The 23,516-nt window shown below is 38.5% G+C and overlaps 1 protein-coding gene and 2 long non-coding RNA genes across 3 annotated transcripts; 2 read left to right on the top strand and 1 right to left on the bottom strand.

Annotated features, from left to right (window-relative positions):
* Window positions 1-908: 908 nt before the first annotated feature.
* CHORDC1 (cysteine and histidine rich domain containing 1) lies at window positions 909-17,310 on the top strand. The gene is made up of 11 exons (XM_064409567.1): window positions 909-1,103; window positions 4,513-4,562; window positions 6,526-6,582; window positions 7,062-7,222; window positions 7,801-7,901; window positions 8,831-8,889; window positions 9,906-9,976; window positions 10,251-10,356; window positions 11,445-11,564; window positions 12,200-12,262; window positions 12,780-17,310. The coding sequence occupies exons 1-11, from the start codon at window positions 1,040-1,042 to the stop codon at window positions 12,921-12,923; spliced, it is 996 nt and encodes a 331-aa protein (XP_064265637.1). The 5' UTR covers window positions 909-1,039; the 3' UTR covers window positions 12,924-17,310.
* A 2,105-nt stretch (window positions 17,311-19,415) lies between these two features.
* On the bottom strand, window positions 19,416-20,228 carry LOC135294390 (uncharacterized). Its single transcript, XR_010356497.1, has 2 exons — window positions 20,047-20,228; window positions 19,416-19,697 (listed from the first exon to the last, which is right to left on the bottom strand). It is a non-coding gene; the product is annotated as an uncharacterized LOC135294390 (long non-coding RNA).
* A 312-nt stretch (window positions 20,229-20,540) lies between these two features.
* LOC135294391 (uncharacterized) lies at window positions 20,541-20,931 on the top strand. Its single transcript, XR_010356498.1, has 2 exons — window positions 20,541-20,671; window positions 20,759-20,931. It is a non-coding gene; the product is annotated as an uncharacterized LOC135294391 (long non-coding RNA).
* Window positions 20,932-23,516: the final 2,585 nt, after the last annotated feature.

Genomic DNA, 23,516 nt, shown 5'->3' on the forward strand with positions numbered 1-23,516 from the left:
CATCAACTCACAAGTTTGCAAAAGATCAGGGCTACATCAGAAGCAGTCTCCTGATGATCCTTTTGCATCCTGAAACTCCCTTTAAGAAGCACCTTTTTTGTTTATTCTGTGCATGTGTGCTTCAGGATTTCTCACAGGCTGTACGAACACCTGGGCAATTCTATTTTAAAAGCCATGCTGTAGGTGTTTGACTAGGAGGAATCAGTTTGTAATTGTACACAGTAATGTAGATGTCTGTACTTACGTATTTAGAACAGCATGTAGCGACAAGAGGAGTGGCTTCAAACTGAAAATTTTAGACTCAGTATTAGGAAAACATTTATTTTGTGGGTGGTGAGGCACTGGGACAGTGGATGCCTGATCCCTGGTGTTCCTGGCCAGGTTGGATGGGGCTTGGAGCACCGTGGTCTAGTGAAGCGTCCTTCCCTATTGTGGTGGGGTCGGAACTGGATGATCTTGAAGGTCCCTTCCACTGCAAACTACTCTATGATTTTAAATACAACCTCTATAAAGCACACTATAGAGCATATGTAAGTTGGCAGGAGCAGCCAGGCAAACTTTCAGGGGACTAACAGAACACAAATTAGTGTTTTTCATAGTAGGCTTCTGGCGCTGGCATGTGTGCTACAGTGCAGATGAGACAGCCATTTAATAAGTACGCACAAGCATTTATTTCAAATCAAACTCGCATGCATGGAAGTGGGGGGGATGTTAAAAAAAAAAAAAAAAAAAAAAAAAAAAAAAAAAAAACGGCGCTAGAAATCCTCCGGAGGCCGAGCATTCACCCACAGCCGCGGCCCGGCATTCACCGCTACCGGGCCCAGCCGCCCCCAGCAGCGCCTGCGCGGCCGCCAGCCCGCTCTCGCCGGCCCCCGAAGCTTCGTGAAGATTCCGGAAGGCTCCGGCCGGCTCTTTCCGCCGCGGGAGCTGCCCCGCCCCCGGTGCTGCTGCCCGGCTTCCTTCCTTCCTTCTCCCTTCCTTCCGCCGTGTTCCACCAGGCTCCGTTCTCCCGGGCGGCGGGGCAGGAGGTGCTGCTGCCATGTCTCTGCTCTGCTACAACCGGGGCTGCGGGCAGCGCTTCGACCCCGAGAACAACACGGAGGGTGAGAGCGGCGGGGGGGCCGGGGCGCGCTGCCTCCCTGGCCGCCAGCGCGGGGAGCGGGGGCGGCCTCGGGGCCCGGCGGGGCTATGTGAGCCCTGCGGGGCGGTGTGAGCCCGGCGGGGCGGTGTGAGCCCGGCGGGGCTGTCACCCGGCCCGCGGGGTGCGGCTGCCCCGGGGACACGCGTGCGGGGCCGGGGCAGGCCCGCGCTGCGCCGCGCTGTCAGGTGTGCCAAGGGTTCTCAAGGCCAGCGTAGGCTTCTCTGCTGTGGGCCTCTGGGGGTGTTGCGTTCATCCCAGTTACCAGCGGGTTTTTTTTTTTTAGTTTGGTTCGTTAGTTTGGTTTTTGGTTTTGGCTGGTTTTTTTGGGGTTTTTTGGTTTGTTGGTTTTTTGGTTTTTTTTTTTTTTTGTAGTTAAAGTGTGTGGACTTGCAGCAGGTAATTAAATGGGTCTCAACTGCACACGTGTGCCTGCTTTTTCAAGTACCTTGAGTGCTTCTGTGTTTGCTGGGAATGCTGCTGAAGCGTATTTAAAGCTCTGTTATTTGGGGTTTTTTTTAATTCCACAGAGGTGCAGGAGGGTGAGTTGAGTTTTCAGAAGGCTCGCCCTCACCTGGTTTATAAAGTGACTGTGTTGGTTGAATTTCTAGAATGCTCTCTTCGTGTTTGTTTAATTTTTAGTGACCCCCGGGGCTAGAAGTAGGCTAACGTGTTCTAGCTTGCACATTTTTAGTGGTTTAGAACCGTGGCAATAAAGAGTGTTTATTTTTCTGAGCTATGTGTTTTTGCATAGAGAGGGGCAGCATACGGAGTACGATTTGCTAATGTTAGTAACAATGGAAGTGGGCATAGTTGTGGAATGCTTACATCTAGTTCTCTTCCACCACCATCCCCTACACCACTTTGCCCCAAAAGGCAAAGCAGATAAGGGTATTTATTGTTTAAAAAAAAAAAGAAATCCTATTAGGATTTTGTGATCTATACTCCTTACAAAAGTAACACTTATAAAAATAACGCTTCTTCAGGGTTTGTGATCAAGCTGTAGTAAATTAGGTCAGGTTGGCATGGCCATATGCTAACTCTGTGGTGCTTGGGTTGGGGAAAACAATTTCATGGCATGCAATTTGTTTCAGTAAGTGGCTGGAATGTGTAGTGGAATCACTGTGTCCTAGACTAAGCATTTCTGAAGGTAAATGTAATTATTCACAGATTGCTACAGAGAACCAGGTTTTGCCTATGGGTGACCCCTACAAATTTCTACGAATTGGCGTTTAATCAAAGGACTAATAAAGTGCTTTAAGGATGCAGCAGTAAGGTGGTAGTAGTGTGTGCATGGTAGGATCAGTTTGACCACGAAATTGACATCAAAAAAGCTCCAAACAAACAAAAACCTGAAAAAATCATGTGTCTCCAAAATTTATCTGAGGGTTGGAGAAAATGAAATACTTTGAGCTTCCTGGTAAAGGAAAGGGATTAACAGCAGTGGAGAGGTAACTTGTTTTGTTTGTTTGGGGTTTTTTTCAGTGAAAATGTAGAATAGCAACCAAAAGCTGCAGCAGTCTGATCTCATACGAATCAGAACTAGCATATGCTTTTATCTGCTTGTATCCTGATTTTCTGTTGGACTCAGTGTGAGCACAGACAGGCTGGTGTTTTACTGTTCTCTAGCAGGCACACTGGTCAGACTGCTCAGTAGTCAGACCCTGCTGGCTCTGCTGAGGCACTGCAGAGCTCCTTGTCCTGGCATCCTCTCTCCTGGAGCACGCAGGGCCCTCCGGAGGCAGCAGCTGTCATTGGCTCCACCTGGTACCTAGTGCAGACCAGGCTCCGGGGAGGGAGGAAAAAGGATTGCACTTGGCCAGATGGACAACCAGGCGCTTGTCTGTGTCTGCCTTGGGCTGGAGAGTAGCCACCCCTGAGGTAGTTGGTTTTGTGATAGTAGTAGTTGGTTCTGGTCTCTAAAACAGTAGCTGTTATTAACAGCATCTCTCTAGTGAAGAATTAAAAATCTTCATTTAAGTCTTCTTACTCAGAAATGATCTTTGCTACAGAACAGAGTTTATTTTTACTCTTGTGATACTTCTAATGACATACATTCTTTTGGAAAAGAATAACCTTTACTTTCATTTTTATTTGATTTAATAGTAAGTCCTGGTCTCTACGCAAAAAAACACCTTTTTCCTTTTTAATTTTCCTGTGAGGTTTACCAGAATTATCTTTTCATCCTGAAACCGAAGGAATTGATAGAGCTTTACGGATATATTTGTAAGTCTTGCTGAAGGACTAATGTTCTAAAATATGTGTGTTTTGACTTAAGGTGGAAACTGATGGCCTTCAGACTGTGTTAGTCCTTTAGACACAGGCACTGAATATAAATCAAACAAAATTATACAAAATTAGGTTTCTTTTAAAATCTACATATTTATAAAAAGATTAAAAAAAACCGAGTTTGGGTTGGGTTTTTGCCTATTAAATATCTGTAGGCAGATTGCTAATGAAGTTATTTATCACTTTTTTCTTTGGCTTCTTATTATGTGCATAGTTACTGTTTGTGCCACTTTTAATTTTAAGTGTTTCTAATTTTGCTTTAGAGGCTAAAAGATAGTGCTTAGAGTCAAGTCAATAAAATACTGTCCATGCAGTAAATGTCAGTGAGAAGTTATATAATCAGAGCAGTTTTATTACATGTTAAAGGAATACAAGTAAAAGAGAACAGCTGTGTAATGTTGATAAACATCTGTGAATACAAACACTTTCATTAATGGAGGTTGTGTTCCAGTGTAGTGTTTGTACAGAATACATTAGTAATAAATAATATTGATACATCAAAATTGTGTATGTGTAGAAGACTAAACTTTGGGTTCAAATCCTGAGGTGGCTTAGGATACTGCAAACATTGGAAAAGGTAATTATGGTTCAAATAATGAACTTGTGATTTGCATCAAGAGACTTTTTTAAAGAAATGCTTCTCGACAGAAAGCTCTGATCAGGTACAAATAGATGTATTTGAAGCAGTAAATCAGTGTTTTCTGTCTGTCAGGTAGCCATAGGGTCAGCTTCTTACTTCTGCAAGTTTACCAGTAATGCCTGATTACTGATGAAGGCCAGGGATGATCCATAGAGAGTTTCCTTGCTCCACGTGGAAGTAGTAGCTTGTCATAGATACCTGCTTTCTAGTTTGTGTTGTGTAATACTTAAGAAGAAGGAAGACCTCATTATTTATGTTTAATATATGCATTCAGATAGCTTTTTTGGAGGAATCTGGATTTTTCTGAGTAATGATGTGCACTCGGGGAAGTGGGGCAGCTCATGGCATACATGAATTGTAGATGTGGCATTTTTGCTGGGTTTGTAATCATATGAATAAAGATTCTTGGTATGCCTCAATATTAATAATAATCATTGTCTTCTAGGTTCATGCACATACCATCCAGGTGTGCCCGTTTTTCATGATGCTCTCAAAGTAAGTATGCAACTGTCCTTTTAAGTATTATCTATTTGGTTTTTCATCTTTTTAATTCCAGATCTTTCCGTGTTGAGAAACTGATGTTCAGCCTATAATGAGCAACCCCATGAAATTAGAAAAGCACAGTTACTAATTCCTGAAAAAGAAATTAAAAACTCCACTCATATGGTGTAAATGCCATGCAAGTCTAGATGACTTGTTTCCTGTTGATTAACTGACTTTAGGTCTCTCAGCAGTTTAATTAGGTCCTCTAAATAGGACTGTGGAGCCATTGAGAGGTTTCATACTCTTTAAATTAATTAACCTGCTTGGAATTCAGAGCAGCTGCTTGTGGTCTAATGTGGCCAGGGCACTAATGTGTATGTGACATTTGTCTGCTGTAAAAAACAGTCACATTCATTTAATCAGCCAAATGAGGATGTTGATTATATTGGGACTGGTCACCCATGCCTCTTATGCAGCTGTCCAGAATTCTTGGGCTTCATCTTCAGTGAAGAATTAAAGACACCTGTGCTGGGTCTCCAGTGCTTAGACTGCACAGCCCATGCTTGGTTTTGTGCTAAACTGTTTTCCCTCTTCAGAATCTACTGGATGCATACAAAGTGCTTACAAGGGATCATTTCAGACACAACTGCTGAAACAGTACTGGAAATCATTCTAATAATTTGTGTGTAGTCAAAAATCTGGTGTCCAAAAATGGAGCCTGGCACTTTATTAATACTGATGTAGCCTAAGTGGCTTTTCTTAGAACACTAAACTGCTGTTTAGCTGAGCTTTGAGGGGAGTGGGGGTTTTTTTTTGGTACTTCTACTGGAAGTGCATCTCATCGAGCAATGTGGTGTCTTTTGGCCTTGTGAAAGCTTCTGCATTTGTGCTGGGCAGTGTGTCTGCTGTGAGCTGTTGCTTTTATTGCAGTACCTGACTCTGGAATCAGCCATCGTGTGCCACTGGCAAACTGGGACAAATACTCTTAGATCAAATACTGTACAGTTATTTAGACAATGGTACAAAATTATAGCTGTACTCAGAGAACAGTACAAAAATCTTCTACATAATTATGAAGAGAGTAATTATACAGTTAGCTCCAAAGCTTAGTTTACACCCTCTTTCTCACATACTCACTGTTTATAAACAAGTATCACTTTTCTCCTTCTCCTGCCTCTTGACCTAATTAAAAATTTATCATAATTGCAAATGAGCAGTTTTCTTCATGCTATGAATTCTAGATAATCTAGGTGGGCAGGATGAACCATTTGTCTCCTCAACTGTGAAAATAGTTTATATTTTGAGGGTATTTTAGAACCACCTACCTAAAACCTATTGTGTTGTACCACTTAAGCTTTCAAAGCGGTGGTGCATTAGTCAAACTGTTGCCTCTGAAGTTCTTTGAGTTCTAAGATATATTATTCACAGTGGCAAGGCAATTTGCTCTAAAATTGAATTTCTAGTTTATATAATAAAAAGTGCTCTTGATTGATGTAGTTGGATAGCTGTGTAATGCACATATCCAACTCTGTTGGTGCAGTATAAGTAATTGAAAGATTTGAGTGGAGCTCAAGAAAAGAAAAAAAAAAGTCCCTATCATTTTTGGAAGAGGGCCTGTGCATTGAGCCACAGGTGAGCCTGGTCTCAGGGGTAGTATATGTTTGTTTTGCTTACATGTTACTTAATGAGATGAAGTAACAATTCTGTTTTCTGTTGTACAGAGTTGACCTAACTTGTCATGGAAGTATTGCCTCATATTTCCTGAACTTTCTGATGAAGGCAGCATCAGCAAACTGGAAGACTTCTCTGGCTTTTAAAATTGTAGATGATTATATTGTCCACAGTAGGGAAGAAAACAATTGCTGGTCTTTATATGCCATCTTTTAAAGAAATATAATAAATATTTTGGTTTTTTTAAGCTGTTATCAAGTTCGATAGTCATGCCTATGTTGTTTCTCTTCCAAAATGTTTGCAGGGTTGGTCATGTTGTAAGAGGAGAACAACAGACTTTTCTGACTTCTTAAGCATTGTGGTATGTACTCATGATTATTTACAATTTCTATACTTGTGAAGTGGCAGTGATTAGTATTAAATGGTGCATGTGCTTACATGTTTTAAATCAGGCTACTTCTGTTAAAACTGTCTAAATTCTTATGTCCTCTTTTTTTTTCATATAATGCTGAAGTCACGACTCATTTTCAAGCTTTGTTGAAATTATCAAAATAGGTTTTGATAGAACTGCTTGCTAATAAAGAAGGATTGTCAACATTTATTGCTGCTTTGTTTGACTACAGAAAGTATGCATTTTTCTTTTAACTCAAGTCCAAACTGAGAATATTTTCCACTTTCGTGGTAGGATTTTTTTTGCCGCCAGTGTTAAAAGTGGGCTAAAGGAAAAGATGGAGCTGAAGAAATGAGTCAAGAAGACTTGTTGCAGTTTTTCTTAGTTCTTGATGCAGATGAACTACACTGCATTTATGTATAAATAAAAACTTATGCTTTCCACAATAGGGCTGTACAAAGGGTTTCCATAACAGCGAGAAACCTCCTGAGCCTGTTAAACCAGAAGTCAAAACTACCTCTGAACGAAAGGAGCTAGCTGAACTGAAACCCAAATTTCAAGAACACATAATTCAAGCACCAAAACCATTGGAAACAATTAAGAGACCAAGGTACAGTATATGAAACTTAAGGTTTTCCAAATTTGTAGTCAGTTGGCCAAGTTAAAGCTTGCTTAGTTATTCAGTGTTGTACATTTCATGAAGTGTAGAAATTCTGAAATTAACCTTAGAAGACCTTGGTTTTGGTAGAAGTGATGATGTTATCTTAAGCTTCAAAATATGAGAAAAGAATTCTGGTTATGACAAAAAAGTATTTGATCTTTCAGCGCAAGAAGCAAAAATTGAAGTCTGTAACGTCATAGCTTTAAAATGCCACTAGAAAGTGTGTTAAGTGTTTTAAACAGTAATAAAATAATTTTGGGGTGCTTGTATTTGGATTCCTTAGTATCTCTGATTTATTTTTATCCTGTAGAATATTTAGGATTTACAGTTGAAAGGTGCGACTGCCTTCTAAGTTTCTAGCCTGTTTTTTCATAAACAGTATAAATTGGTATTTACAAATGTAATTTGTTTGTTGAAGGGAGGTTTGAAAGGAAGAGCCTTGTAGGAAGATTAAAAGTTACTACTTTGTCTTCTCTGAATTCTTTCTCATGAAGTAAGTTGACACTAATACATGGATTTTTTTTTAGCCCAGATGAGCCAATGACAAATTTGCAGCTGAAAGTGTCAGCTTCCTTGAAACAAGCTCTCGATAAACTGAAACTGTCATCAGAAAATGAAGGCAGAAAAGGTAAGGAGACAGGGGGATTAAGCAGGTGTGTGATGCTAAATGTCACACAAATAAATGAAATGCTGATCTTGTCATTTCTGAAGTGATAGTTTCCTGTAATTGTGTTCTTTTTCTTAATAATCTGGGAAATACCTTCCAGTCCAGGGAATGATGATTGAAGTTCAGATGTGGGTAATATGGAGACTTGGTTGTCGGGAACAGTTCATTGTCATTATTTGAACAGTGTCTTTTCTAAGATTTCATGGTTAGAATGGATGTAATGGGAACATCCATTTCTGAATATGTGACTGACAGAGTTACCAAGAAATGAGCTTTACTCCCTATGGTTGCAGAGACAGTATCATATAAAGCCTTCATAAATTGGTGAAATTCCTTGGAAGACCGTTTGGTTCTCCCTTGTCTGTTTTTCCTCTTTCTTCTTCCCACATTTTATTTGGAATTTGGTTCCAGAACTACACTGCTCCTCAAGTAACTTTATAATTTCAACCTACGCTTGTGGCTATTTTATGCTCTTTTGTTCTTGTGCCAAGCTAATTTAGCTCTTCTTTCACCATGGTATCCAAATTATTTCCTTGTGTGTATTTATAGACAGCAGTTGAAGCCTTTTACATTCTTAATTTTACAAAACTGAACAAAATGAATGATTGTTCGTTTCCCCTGTGTTTGTAATGATCCTCTTCATCTTTTTTTATTTACCCCACTTAAAATGTGTAAAGATATAGAGCCTAGAATTTCATGCATAGGTAATACAGCTTTTGGAATGTTTCTCTGTACCTCTCTGGCAGATTTCACTGTCAGGCAGAAAATAGAAGTTTAAAGAGGAAGGTTTTTCTACTTTCCTCCTTGGCTCATTTTAGTCCTTAATAAAAGCAAAGTGTTCAGTCGATTATACAATTCATTTGCTATTTTCTGTAATAATCTGTTTACAGAGGAGGATAGCGATGAAATCAAGATTGGGACGGCATGTAAAAATGCAGGCTGTTCAAAAGTAAGTGGTTCAGTTGTACTCTAAATGCAGCTGCTCAGCTACTAAGTGAGCAGTTTTGGTTTTTTGTGTGCTACAAGTTAATTTGGAAAAGGCACAAAGTCCATTTGGTTTAACAAATGCATAATTGATAACATGCTGTATAATGGACAAATGTGAGTTTTTTGCAGAAAATCAAAGATGTTTTTCTTAAACCTGTCATGAACTTCTAATTAGTAAGCTTGTCAAATCCGTGATACTGTGGTGTTTCAACTTAACATATTAAATATAATATTGGTGAGAGGTGGCTTACTGATAGCACTTGAGTTGCTCTTAATAATGTGTATGGATCAGAAGCATCTACAGATATTAACAGTTAATGCTTCCTGCAAGAAGAATTAAAAAGTCAGTGTTTTAACACTTCTAGCACCAGAATTAGTCATTATATTATCTAGTCATTTAAAGCGAAAGTTACACTGACAGGCTTGTTTTGTGCAAAATGGAACAGTAAAATTTAAATAGCTATTTTACCTGGCAGATTTTGCATTATCTACTGAAGCTCTGGTGGGAGGAGAACTTGGCAGTCTTTGTGTTGGGAAGAACTGATCTGATATTCAGTGGCTGAGTTGCACATTGTTTATTTTACTTTCTCTAGAGAATCCATGTGTTTTATGAATGACAGATTTAATTTATTTACAAGTTACATTCTTGTTTTCTCTGAATGCTCAGAGTATTTTAAAGACCGAAATCTCTGAGGATCTGCAGTGACTTTTATGAGCATAGGTGGTGTCACCATTGATGTGTGCCATTCAGTTAATACAAAGTACAGCTTCTTAGCAGTGCCAGAGAACCTTCTGTGAAGGAAGGTTGAATAGTTACTTTGAAAAGCTAGGACAAGCCATTAGATCTAGAGTATTTACCCAAAAGCTTTGTCGTACTTTGGTCATTATTTCTGGTTTTTGTCATGTTATGGTTTGTTTTTTTTTTCCTTGCTCCAAATCCTGTAACAGTAATACACTTCAAATGCTTTGTCCCACCAGACATACGAAGGACCACACAGCACAGAGGAAGTATGTATATACCATTCTGGTGTACCTATATTCCATGAAGGGTTAGTATTCAGCTAACTTCCATTTTTGTACCTGTGTTCTGTGAAGGGTTAGTATTCAGTTAATTTCAGGTTTTTTTAACTAGTCTGTTGTATGTTCCTGCTTTCTTTGAGATGTTGCCTTGATTTATTGTCTATTCCCTCTTCTGTCAAAAATTGCAGTGCTTGAAGGGGGTATATGGAAGTAACAGTAATATGGTATAAAGGAAAGATCTTAAATGTTCACAGTAAATAATGTCCTAAATATTGTTTGTTAATTATTTTGCAAACTTTCAAGGATGAAGTATTGGAGCTGTTGTAAAAGAAAAACTTCTGACTTCAATACATTTTTAGCTCAAGAAGGCTGCACAAGAGGAACACACTTATGGACTAAAAAGGATGCAGTAAGTAGCATTAAGATTGCATTCTGTAATTGTCCATTCTGAATTTTGAATAGTGAAATGTAGTTTGTAGCTTGATGGAGTTATTACTGTAGCTGAGTTATTACAGATTACTACCTCTGACATAATGTGGATGATGCATAATGTGCACAGCAGGAAAACTGAGAAATGGAGTGTGAAGTAGTCTATGCTACAGGTATACTTGATTCTTTAAGATTATAGAATATAGTAATGGACCAAAAACATTTGAAAAACATAATTTGGTCACACGATGGATACAGGTGAATAAAAAAGTTCTTGTTATGAGTGTGTCATCTGTTGCTGAGGCAAAAAGAGTTTGACACTGTAAATATCAGAAATGTTTAACAGAAGAAAATAAAGATATAAAAAGTGTAGTTTCATTACCTCATTCCAGAACAATTACTTCACAAATCCTTTACTTCCTTTAAATCTTATAATTGCTGCTTGTTGTGAATATTTATATTTTTGTTCAAAAATAATTTGCAAGTGCAGAAAGTAGGGATTAAAAAAAAGCTGAAGTCATGAGTCTAAAGCAGGAGAATGTAGAAAAAGAGTAAAGAATTTATCCACATTTAAAGAAACCATGTGTATATTAATTGTATTAATAATTAATTAATTGTATTAATTGAGGTAATGGACTTCTATCCAACAAGGGTTTTTTATGTTAGGTTTTTGGTTTTGAGGGTTTTTTTCACAGTTTACTTACTTTTTCTGCATCAGCAAACAGAGAGTAATAAATTTTTTTTGCAGGACTGTGAAGCATTCTTGGAGTCATAGCATTCTTTCTCTGTGTTCAGTTCCTTTCTATAACCTGCTGACTAACTGTAGTCTTAGAAAGGAAGTTGATCCACCAAGTAACATTTTTTGTTGTAGTTTGTTTGAGAGGGAGATACTGAAATATTAAGAAGTAAGAAGAATTGCAAGTGGAGTGTTGCAGTCTCCTGTGAAGATGAAATAGAGTCCTTTATTAGCTATGCTAATTGGCTATTAAAAAAACTTCTGGGTGTTTATGCTGTTAATCTTGTAAAAAATATTCAAATGTAATTCTAAGTCTTTTTTTCCTTATATAGGGTACAAAAGTAGTTCCATGCAGGCATGATTGGCACCAGACTGGAGGAGAAGTGACTGTTTCTGTGTATGCTAAAAACTCTGTCCCTGATCTGAGCTATGTAGAAGCTAATAGTACAATGGTGAGCCTCTACCTTGAGATCATTAACTGGAACCTAGGAAAATCTGCTCAGCTTTATTTATAAGGCAGAGATAGCATAAGACTCTTTTTTGAGTAACTGCTTTTACTTGGCATTTGTGTTTGTTCAAGTATGTATAGCTTTTTTCTCCCTTCTGTTTGGACATCTGCACTTTAACGTGTGGGCTTTTTTTAAAGCTGCAATAAGGTATGCAAAAAAAAAAAAATCTTTCATTTGACTTCCATAATTAAAACCCAAGCATGATGGGTTTCAATTGCCATATCTGTAAATAATTATAGAGTCATCATTTGGTTGTATTTGACTTAATGTAATTTGATACCATTCTTCATTGTATGCTGTTTCACAGCTACTAATATTAAACAGATGTTGAAATGACTCTCCGATTTCTTTATCTAAAATTGTAAGGTACCAGTGGTCACTGTTGATTGTAACTGTATCAGAATCTATTAAAATTGATACTCATCTCTATTTCTGAGGGACAATTTTATCACTTTGGTCATTGTAGGATCCAAGTCCTAAAATGGTATATTCTGTTTAAACATGCTTGAGTTGTGAGATGTTTTGTTAACATGATAAACTTTTCTCCCTTTTTTTTTTTTGTTATTTTTCCTGTTAAGGTAAATATCCATATTGTATTTGAAGGAGAAAAGGAGTTTCATCGTAGTGTGAAGTTATGGGGAGTAAGTATAAAAATATTTTTTCTATTAAAAAGAAACAAACAAAAAACCCCAGAAGGAAACTGAAGCATAAGCCATTAGCTTCTTCTCTTTCAAAATGGTTTGGTTTTCCTCATTACTGTTTTTTAAAAGAATTTCTGTCACGTGTCATTGAGTAATTACATGTAAATATGAGTAAAATTACCCAGGAGATCCAGTGTGACATCATAATGGGCACTACTTTGTACAGAAGGGGGCCTTCCAAAGTCCTTTCTGATCCCAACACCATGGTAGTAGTATTGCAGAAAATCCTTGGTTATGTATTTTAGCCAGTGTATATTAGATATACATAGGCATATGTTCATGCCATAAACTTCCCATAGCTTGGGAATGGGAAACAGTCTTGATTTTTCAAGGTACTAGGGGGATCTTCATCTACCTAAACATTTACTGAAATTTAGTGATGAGGTACTCCCTAACTTAAACCTGCAGTGTCTGTCAGTCTGTTAAATTAAAGTGTGAAATACCTTTACTATTCTAGGTGATCGATGTGAAGAGGAGTTACGTGAACATGACCGCTACAAAGATTGAGCTCACTATGAGAAAAGCAGAGCCCCTGCTATGGGCAAGTCTGGAGTTACCAGCATCCAATACACAACAAAAACAGGAGAGTTCGGATCAATAACAATTCCAAGAGACAAGTTATTTCCCATGATGAAGTGGTGACTTGCTACTGTAATCAAATATTTAACTTTTATATAGATTTCTTTTTTTTTTTTAATCCTAGTTCGTCTGTTCCCTTCTAGAAAGAAATTTGACGCACAGCAAATGGGGGTGTAATCTTGAAAGGGTAGCAGTTATTTCTGCTCCTGCTCCCATGGGTATGTTTATGCTAGATGCAATGTCTCCATGGGAATTTAGAGTAAAATAGCTATTGCCCTTCTCTTGCAACCTTCCCTACCATGCACTGACTATCCCAGTAGATGTGCTCTCTGTTCACAGTGGGTGTCTTTGTTTTTCAGCTGGTCTCTTTAGACTGGATGCATTTGGTAGCCCGTGTTAAATTCAACAGTTATGAAGCGTACAGTAATGCAGATACAAAAATCTGACATTCATTAGCATGTATTTCTACATCTAGAGTAAAAGGTTACATAAACAAATAGGAAGTTGTGTGCTTATAGACTTTCATGTTCTGAAACGGAGGTTTCTTTCAATACCTGTTGGCTTTTGGAGGAATTAAATGAACGGTATTATTCCAAGGATTTCAGTACTTGCTGACTCCTGCTGTCTTTCATGTATCAAAGCAGATCAGGTTAAAATTTTTTAAAAGGTGGCAAGAAGGGATTTTTTTTTTTACTCTTACATATGCTATTTGAGTAGTTAAATATAAAAGCAAATGGACAGTGAAATGGCTGTATAACTTAGCATTTCAGCTGTGAAAAGTATGCAAACAGCGAACTATTGTGAAATTACCAAAGTGCTGTATATATTTGGCAGCCTTTAGAATGTAAAGTCTGTCCTATTTTACAACATTGAAAATCTCAAGACTCCTCTCAAAGTAGATGAATATGTGTAGTAGGAGAAGCCAGGACACACTTTAGGTGTCTTGGTAAAACAATTTCCACATAGTTGTGTGTATCTCTTGACTCTGAGGATGGTCATCTTAAAAACTGCAGTTGCATACAGGAAAAATCTTAGGAGAAACAACATGCTTTAAAATCTGTCTCACACTGTAATTGTACCTTTGAATCAAAATATTTTAAAAGAATACTGTATCTTTTGAGCAGACTCTAATTAGAAATCAAGGCCTTAGTTTTGTTTTCAGTTCATCAGTAAAGGTGTGTGGCTGAAAACAGGATAGCTGTAATTTTTATTTTTTTTTTTAATCCAGGGAGCAACACACAGTAACGTTACTTTTTATTTCTGATTTGAATAGTTTCTTAATTTTGGCTTGCAGCTGAAATAAAAATGTTTTCCTATTAAAGTAATAAAAAATGCACCATTATTTATTGTGCCTAATCCTGTATATGTAAACAGGAGGTCTTGTGGACTGTTAAAATGCATGGATGCTCATCTGCCAGCCTTGGCAGACCTGGAATAGTATCAGGAGAAACAAGGGTGTAGTAAAGGCATTCTGAAGTGAAATACAGGTTTCTAAGAATCTTGCTGCTTTCCAGTAGGTATGATTTGACTCAGATTTGTCTCTAACAGTACTTGAAGTCCTACTTCATGCTTACAGTAGTAGGAAATACATTACCAAAGAAACCATCCCTGAACACCAAGAAGGTAACACTGGTGATACAAATATATATATATATATATTTATATATGTGTGTGTATATATATATTTATATATATATTTTTATATATATATGTGTATATATATGTACACATATGTAAAATTGTTTTGGTGCTTCTCTACCCTCATTTCATGATCCATTGTCCTCAATTACTTAGTTTGAGCATGCTTGAATGCTCCCTTGGGCCTTTTAAAAAAGTTCAGCTCTAAGTTCTTCTGTATAGATTGTGTTAACTTCTAATAATGCCTTTTTTTTCCTCTTTTTTTTTTTAATCTGAAAATGTGAAGTACTGCAAAGTGATAAGGGTACAAGCTTATAAATTACCTGCCAGGTGGCCCTGTGAAAATTGAACAGATGTTCCTTGATGTGTTCTGAACCAACAAGTGGAGTACTTACTAGTGTGACACAGAACATCAGTGGATGAAAAATTCTAGGTAGCTGTAGCTACTAGCATGCCATCTGTGTTTGTGGGTGCAGAACTCTGAACTTGGACAGCAAAATTAGTAAAGCTTAAATGCCAGGATAAAGTTCTTGTTTAACAAGCAAGTTCAAATATGTCTATCCATATGGATATATAAATATCCTAAATATGTTAAACATGGAAAACATATTTTCTCTTAATTTGCATCCTCATGTGCATTAGGTTTATGTAATGTAAAACCTGTTTTAAAGAATGACATGGAAAATGGAATTCCTTGGGAAAACCATATCTGTTTTTAAGTAAGTCGTATTCTGCCTTAGTGCACTAAAAACCTAAATGGAGGGAAATATGGATGAATGGGCTGTCTCACGTGAATGCTGCAGGCTTTGGGATCCTCTAACTACTTGTATCACTCTTTCAAGCTGTGTTCTGCTGATAGCTTAGTCACCCTGGCCATAAGTGGGAGAAAGCTCCTGTAAACACAGTCCCCAGTTTTGCTTTTTTTTCATTCCTCCCCCTCTTCTCCTGTTGTTCATACTTTCAGCACAAAGCTAAAGATACGTCAGGTGTTCTATAATGACTCCCCAGTCAGGTGCAATACAGCCACTTTTAAAGCTTACATGTTTAAAAAAGCAAGCAAACAAATTAAAGAATCCATGAAAACCCCACCAGCTTTGGTCAAGCAAGAAGGTATAGCCTGTACAATAACAGCAGAGTTTCTGTGGTCTGGGATGCTTTTCAGAATAAAAGTATAAACCTTCAGATGGCCTTGACTGCCATAAACTGTTTAACTGCAGCAATTCTTAGCAGTGTTTTATAACCATATGTCTGCATCTGTCCTGAAGCTGCAAGAGCTGTGTCACTCACTGAATTTGTGTGTTTTGAGCAGTTGCTTACAACAGGCTTCAACACACCAGGTTGTTCCTGGTGTTTCATGCAATGACATCTTGACATGCATAGTGATAGCAGACACTTTGATGGAATGTTGGCTTGGCTATAACTTTTATTAGTAAGTGTGGAGAGAAGGTAAGGCCAACTGTGGTGTACTAAACCAATCATGATGGATACTTTGCCAAAAGCAAGATTTGTCAAGTAAGCCAAGTGATATTTGATCACAGGCATTCGCCTGTCTAATAATGACACTATATTGCAAACCAGTATGAACAGGAATACTCGGTGTCGAAGTCATCCTTTTTCCATGCACTCAGATCTTGTGCTATATTTATCAAATTAAGTTGATACAGTCTAACTATATTTTTATAAATAAGTGTTTAAGAGCTGTAGTGTGTTTCAGTGTGGATTTATGTGTTACACATGTAGACAAGCACGTTACATGACTCAGAGCTGACTGTACAGGTGCATATAAAACTTCACCTCCACGATCCCTTTATAATATGAAGAATTGCATGGTTATACAAGTTTACTACAGAAATCTTAATCTTTTCCCTCATGTATAAGCCCATTTTTCCTATCTAACATATTTCGTACCTAACATTACATCCCAGGTAAAAAGTGATAGGATGAGAAGAAGCAGCCTCAAGTTGTGCCAGGGGAGGTTTAAATTGGATGTTGGGGAAAACAATTTTCATGGAAGGGGTTGTCAGGCATTAGAACAATCTGCCCAGGGAAGCAGTGCAGTCACCATGCCTGGAGGTGTTTAAAAAAACATGGATATGGCACTTAAGGACATGGGTTAATGGTGGACATGGTGGTGGTGCTACCTTGGTAGTTGGTGATCTTAGAGGTTTTTCCAATCTTAACAATTCTATTATCTTGTATCTGTAACAGCATTTCTTGGAGGAATTGGAATTTATGTGAAAACACTGCTAAGCACAGGGCTGATCTGCTACTTTGACTTTAGGTGCTGATACAACTTGACAAAAAAATCTTTCATTGGATGGTATTATGGACTGTGTACTTTATCAAGTCACCATTTCAGTAGTTTAGGAATTAGTTTTACTAGGAATTTTGCCTTGGAAAAAAAATATACCTATTCTACATAATGATGCATTTTTGGCTTGCATTCTTTAAACATGGCATGAGTATCAATGAAATACTGTATCTGTTAATGATAGGTCTTTCCCAATTTGCTACTAAATTTTTTTTATTTCTGTTCAGGAAGGAGATCCTTTTTAGAGTAATGAGTTATGTGTCTGGAACACTGTTTAAGGGTGGTAAGAATTTTGCCATTATAAGAGTCTTGCATTACAGTTGAAGAGGAGATGACTTCTCGCATGGCTGTTTGATTCTGCACATTCACAAAACTTACACGCAGAAATTAATCTCATGTCTTCATGCTCTAGTTTTTTTCTTAATGTATCCAATAAAATTCTTATTACATGCTGGTTGCATTTGGGGTTTGTGTTTGACTCCTTTTGTTATGGTTGTGAACTTCCCTGTTAGTTTGGAGCATAGTTGTTGAAGTAAAATATAAGTGGACATTTTCCACATATAGTTTTATATAGGAAGGAAACTGCATTACCAAGGAGTATTTTCCGCCTGTAGTTCCTTTCTTTGCTTGTTGCTTTCTAAAACTACACTTTTGAGCTGTCACAAACTTAACGGAAGTGGAATAATTCCAGATTCAGTGGCTGTTTCTAAAGTTGCTGAAGGTACTGTTGCTTTGAGTTTTCTTTTCCTGGTTTCTTAGAAAAAGAAGATAACTTTCCAAAACCTCTGGCATTCAGTCAGTGTAGAAAAGGGTTCACCTCTAGAAGACTGATATCTTCCATGGTAATAAATACTTGCACTTTTCCCAAAGTTTGTGTAGATGTTTTGACCAGAGGGTAACCAAGGTATTGTCACAGACATTACAAACTAATCCACAGGCTAATGAGTGTTAAGCAAAAAATGAAGCATGCTTTTGAATAAAATATTGTTGTTACCTACTAGAAAGAAGTATTTAAAGAATTAGTTCCTTGTTAAATTTTAAAGCTGTGTTGCAACAAAATTCATTTAAAGCTACCTAGAGGCAGATCTTTTAACTTGCAATGATCTATGAAATATTTTTAGTCCAGAAACCTTGTTCTCTGAAATGTGATTTAAACCTATGATAAATATTGATACTGCAATATTATTGCTGAATTCCATGCTTGGGAGAAAACTAACCTAATATACTTCTAGCCTAATGCGCTTAACCTAATTTGTTCCTCCTTAATTGGAAATCAGGCTTGTTTATAACAAGGCAGAGTTGATGCAGTGTACTTTTATACCCCAAGGGACTTAATTTAGGTTTGTTTTTTTTTAAGGGAATGCCTTGTAATCAGGTTATATCATTATGTACATAACCCAAATTTTAAATGTTCTGCCCATAGTGAAAGCAGTTAACATTTGGAGTGTCAACTCATGTTCAAAATCTAAAATAAAGAGGTAGTTTAAGTTCTTTAACTGTGGTTTTATAAACTGGAAGCTTGTTGGCACTTCTGTTACCAGAGTTTTACTTTGCTGGATAACTTAAGTGGGATGCTTGTGCTTTCCAAGAGCAATTAACAGCTGTAAAGAAGAGAAGGTTGGTAAAATAAGTGGAAGACATTGAAATGTAGTTGAAAATAAGCTTTTAAGAAAAAGATTGTCTCATATTTGTTGTTGAAAAATAATTCAGAGAAGATGATGCAAAGGAACAGCTTCCAACAGCTGAGCTTGACAGTGTTTTATGCTTCTCTCACATAAGGGTCTACCTCCTTGCTGTGTGAGCATTGGTCAGTGCTTGTTTTGCTGTTATTTTGCTCAGCAACATTTTACTTTCCAAAACAGCCAATTAAATTTGTTGCATTTGTAATTAAACAGTTGTATTGGCACACATTGCCTGAATTCTTGGGTATGCTTGGGACTTACCAGTGAAAAGTGGCCAAAAATTCAGTGTGGTTTACTGATAATACCCAAATGCTGAGTGCATAAGTCTTAAGCTAAACCATGTGTAGTTTTAATGAGTTTTTGTATTACACAGTTGTATTATATAATGCACATGTTTTTCCTTAAACTGCCCCATAAGAGTACTTTAATAAGCATAACTATTCAGGAGTGTATTGCAACCTGTGGTGTTGTACATCCTCCCTTTTCCTCCATGCAATGCAGCTGTTGTTCACTGAAATTTGAAGTGTAATTTTGCGCAGAGTGAGCAGTAGCTGTTAGGGAGCTGATAGATTTTGCCAGAGGTTCTCCATATTCTGGTAATTGTGTTTTAGTACAAAAGAAAGTGTAATGCTGCCTGAGAGGCAAGTGCCAAGTCCTGCAGTCACACTCTGAATCCTATACAAATACCTGGTCCTCAAGCAGGTTGTTTTTTATCAGACTGCAGATGACAAGAATGGTATTTGCAAAACCAAAATCCTGTTAGGCTGAATTGGGTGAGCAGAGGTGGTTTGAAAATACAGAAAGAAAAGCTGGTTTAGTTTCATCCATTTCTCAGTTTACAGGACTGGACACTTAAGTGTGCATATGACTATGGATAAATAGCTGTCCTTAATGATTTTTATTTAAAAAACTTGGGACCTCCCCCATGTAGTCCCCAGATGCTGATCTCTGCTGAGAGTCCAGTGAACACAGGCTTCCTGTGGCTGGTAGCATGGCAGAAGCTTCATTCCAGCTCTGCAGGGTCCCAGAAGCTGCCAGGCTTGCTTTGTCTGAACTTCTTTTAACCTGCCTGCAGCTTTGTTCTGGCTTTTTTGGCTGTTAAAACTTTTCTCATGTCCAGGTGGCTGTTGTCTGACTTGGTTTACCTTTCTCATTCTGTAGTTGCCTGTTGTAGACATATTCTTTAATACAACTACTAAAACTAAAGCAGGTTTACTGTGTAGAGCAACCTACTGCTGACTCCTGTGCCATGCCGCAGAGGGATACGTGCAGGGGCCTTGAAAACTGAAGTATGGGATGTGGTGTAGAGGACTACTGACATGGGATGATTGGAGAAGGGGCACTGCTGGATAATAGAGATCTCAGGAAGAGAAACAGCTCATAAATATTACAACTGCTTTACCGTTGAAAGGTTTGTACTATAGTTTTTTTTTCTTTAATTATAGAGACTAATCATTCTTCAATCACACAGTTAAGATCTTGAGCATACCAACAATGAACCTGTCTTTACTTACAAAGTGTGTTTCTTTCTGCCTGTAAGACTGGCAGGATGCTTATGTGTGACTCCTCTGCCATGGCACTGGACAACACTATGACTGCTGGCAGTACCCACTCTGCTGTAAGGGTAGTGCCAGGATAATATCTTGTGTGCTGCAGACTGAAGAGAGCTTTAGTGCAGGAAGGTGGTGTCCAGGCATGCAGGCTCTGGTGTAGAGTATGAAAATATGGCTTAGGAGACAAGAGCTGGGAAAACAAAAGCAATGCTTCAGTAGGGGGGTGGTGGTTCCAGAAATATCTGAAGGGATGAGTGACCTCAGATCTAAATCTTTCAGTGCTCAGTGTTCACAGCTGGCCATGTTTCCTCTGCCTGATCTGCTTCTTACGCGTTACATAAGGGTGTGTTGTCACAACAGTCACTGTGTCCAGCAACTGTGACTTGGGTTTCCTTCTAAAAGTGCAGCCAACTTTGGAAGTGATGTGCATGGCAGCATCAGGAACACGTCAGCTGCACTGTCAGCAGGCTAGCAAAGCACATCTGGGGAAGGTGCCATGTAAACTTAGCAAGTCTATTCTTATCCGATACCCTGCTGTGAAATGATTTTCTATTTTTGCCTCTGCTGTTCTTTCCCTTAATGAAAGGTTGGAACATGTTTGGAGTTTAATTGAACCAGGTCCAGCCCCTCCTGTATGAGGTGCCTAACAAAGCACTTTTATTCCTTCTCATAGAAACCTTGAGCTCCCCAAGCTGAAGATGATGTTTAAGGGTGCAGAATCCATCAGGTGAAGCACTGTTGATGCTGACAGGAGCATCCTTGACCTTATAGATTCTAACTGGCACAAGTCTCAGTGGTGTAATGGGAACAATCTTCTACCTTAACAAAGACTGCTTGCTAAATTCAGCTCCTGCTGGTTTCTCTAAGGACACTTTATGTGAGCAGGTGCTGTTCTTTGAGGAACAGAGCACTTTGGTTCTGCTCTGAACAGCAGAAGCAGGATTTCTGTGTTTCATTTAATGAATGTTGTCTTCACTGCTCTGCCATAGGGAAGTTCATGATGTTCACCATCATTCAGCTTTTTCACTAGCACTATTAATTGTACACTGAAATCCTATGAATAAAACTAGGGGAATTTAGAGAGGAAAAAAAACCAGGTCATGCATGTCCAATTTTTACCCGCTACAGAAAGGGTCCCCAGATGAGTCTGATAGTGTCACCTGGAGATTCCAGCACCTAGGGTTACAGATTTCTTTCCAAAGGCAAGCCAAAGGTATTAAGAGAATCTTAATCATAGGATCAAACAAAGGTTGAAAGGGATCTTTAAAGGCCATCCAGTCCAATCCCATTGCCATCTTCAGCTATATCAGATTATTCAGGACTCTCACCCTGAATGTTTCCAGCGATGGGATGTCTACCATCAATCTGGGCAATTTGCTCTAGTGTTTCCTCACCTGCATTGTAAAAGTGCTACTTGTATCTAATCTAAATTGACCATCTTCAGTTTAAAACTATTACCTCTTGTACTAATGCAACAGATGCTGCTAAAAAGTTTGTCTCCAAGCTGAAATAAACTTCCAGGCACTGTCCCTTTGGAACTGATTTTCTAAAGAGACAATTGACAACCCAAATATCCAAGTGATACTTGATCCATCCAAGTTTAATTTTGCCAGATTGTTTTGCAGCTCCAGTCTACTAGGCTGAAGGGTTGGTTTCTCCCATTTGTAGGATTTACTAATTGTTTCAGCCAGGCTGAGTGAAGAAACAGGGCAACTGGAATTGAGGAAGGACAGTGTTACCCATTTGTAAAGAGAGTATGAAAAAGTCCCTTCCCCCCACTTTGAAATTATGGGGAGCTAGAGCTACACTTGCACTGGGGGACAGCAACAGAGGCTTGTTTGCTTATCTATAGAACATAACATTCTGCTCATTGAGGAAGGAAAGGCAATTGGAGATCTGAGTTACTGATCCTTTCAATACAAAGAATATGGGATTTTGTGGAATTTAGTTAGTATAAGCCATTTATAAGTGGTTTGGTTTCCTTATTTATAAGGGTTTAGATATCCCTCAGCAGAACTTTATAGACAGGAATGGAAATAGATTTAATATATTTTGTGTACTTCTCAGAATGTAGTAGGTCATGATGAATCTCACATTCACACAGTTATCAATTAAGTTGACAAGAGGAACAAAGCAATCAATGCCAGCTGTGCATGCAGCCTGCTGTGAGCTGTAATTTATTCTTACAGCTTCAAACTGCACAGGGAAGCAAGGAGAGTTTGTATGTTCTTTTGCAGCAGCAAGGTAATAGTACAGAATCTCAAAGGCTAGCTACCACTGAAAAATTATGTTTACTGGTGAAACATTTGTTCACTGGTTTATACATTTCTGTAAATGAAGGAAGAAGAAAGCTTCATTAAATATTTCCTTGCAATGTGGAAACTCCTTGTTTGCCTTATACTCTGATGATCCTAGAGCAGGAACCACTGGCAGATCCAAAACTGGCTGCTGCTCATAAGGAAGAGGCACTAATGGCTTTTTTCCACCATCTACATATCCTAACCCTCCCTTGGGGGCACATTCAGTACTGCCCATTGCAACTAATGTAAAGTTATGATGGAGCAGGAAGGGCACACAATTTGGAGAAAAGCAAAAAAAAAAAAAAAAAACAAAAACAAAAAAAAACCAGTGCAGTTATGTACCAGTCACATATATTCTTAAGCAAGATATTCTTAAGCAGTAAGTTCAGTTACAGATGTGGAGATAAAAACTGTGAATGTCCCCAGCTGGGTAAAAGTAAAGAGAAAAACAAAAATGTATTTGCTGTTCATAGGATCATAGAATAGGTTTAGGTTGGAAGGGACCCTAAAGATCCTCTAGTTCCAATACCCCTACCATGGGCAGGGATGCCTTCCACAGACCAGGTTGCTCAGAGATCCATCCAGCTTGGTTTTGAACACCTCCAGGGATAGGTTGTCCACACCTTCCTTGGCCAACCTGTGCCAGTGCCTCACCACCCTCACAGTAAAGAATTTTGTCTACTCTAAACCCACCCTCTTCCAGTCTGAAGCTATTCCCCCTTGTCCTGTCACTACACGCCCCTGTAAACAGTCCCTCTTCAGCCTTCTTTAGCTACTGGAAGGCTGTAAATAAGGTCTTTCCAGAGCCTGCCCTTTCCTAGGCTGAACAGCCCTAGCCATCTCAGTTCTTATGCTCAGGAAAGAGATACTCCAGCCCTTTGATCATCTTCATAGCCTCCTCTGGACTTGCTCCAACAGGCCCACAGGGCTGTTATACTGCGGCCTCAGGGCTGGGAGCAGCATTCCAGGTGGAACCTTGCCAGAGCAAAGGGTGAGCATCACCTGGTCTCTGCCACAGCATCAGCTACTCCTGTTTCTTATGTGCTGACAAGGTCAATTTTGCATTCCATTACCCAACACAAGAGGTGCAGCATGGACTGTGGAAGTGTAATTTCTTCCTTATGTGCCTAA

Source organism: Passer domesticus, chromosome 2, assembly GCF_036417665.1.
Source record: "Passer domesticus isolate bPasDom1 chromosome 2, bPasDom1.hap1, whole genome shotgun sequence".
Classification (NCBI taxonomy): domain Eukaryota; kingdom Metazoa; phylum Chordata; class Aves; order Passeriformes; family Passeridae; genus Passer; species Passer domesticus.

Excerpts from the sequence above, each read along its gene's own strand:
- CHORDC1 (XM_064409567.1), top strand. The coding sequence starts at position 1,040 with ATGTCTCTGCTCTGCTACAACCGGGGCTGCGGGCAGCGCTTCGACCCC. Across the intron at positions 7,902-8,830 it reads AGAAAATGAAGGCAGAAAAG|AGGAGGATAGCGATGAAATC; the intron begins GTAAGGAGACAG and ends ATCTGTTTACAG. Across the intron at positions 9,977-10,250 it reads GTACCTATATTCCATGAAGG|GATGAAGTATTGGAGCTGTT; the intron begins GTTAGTATTCAG and ends CAAACTTTCAAG.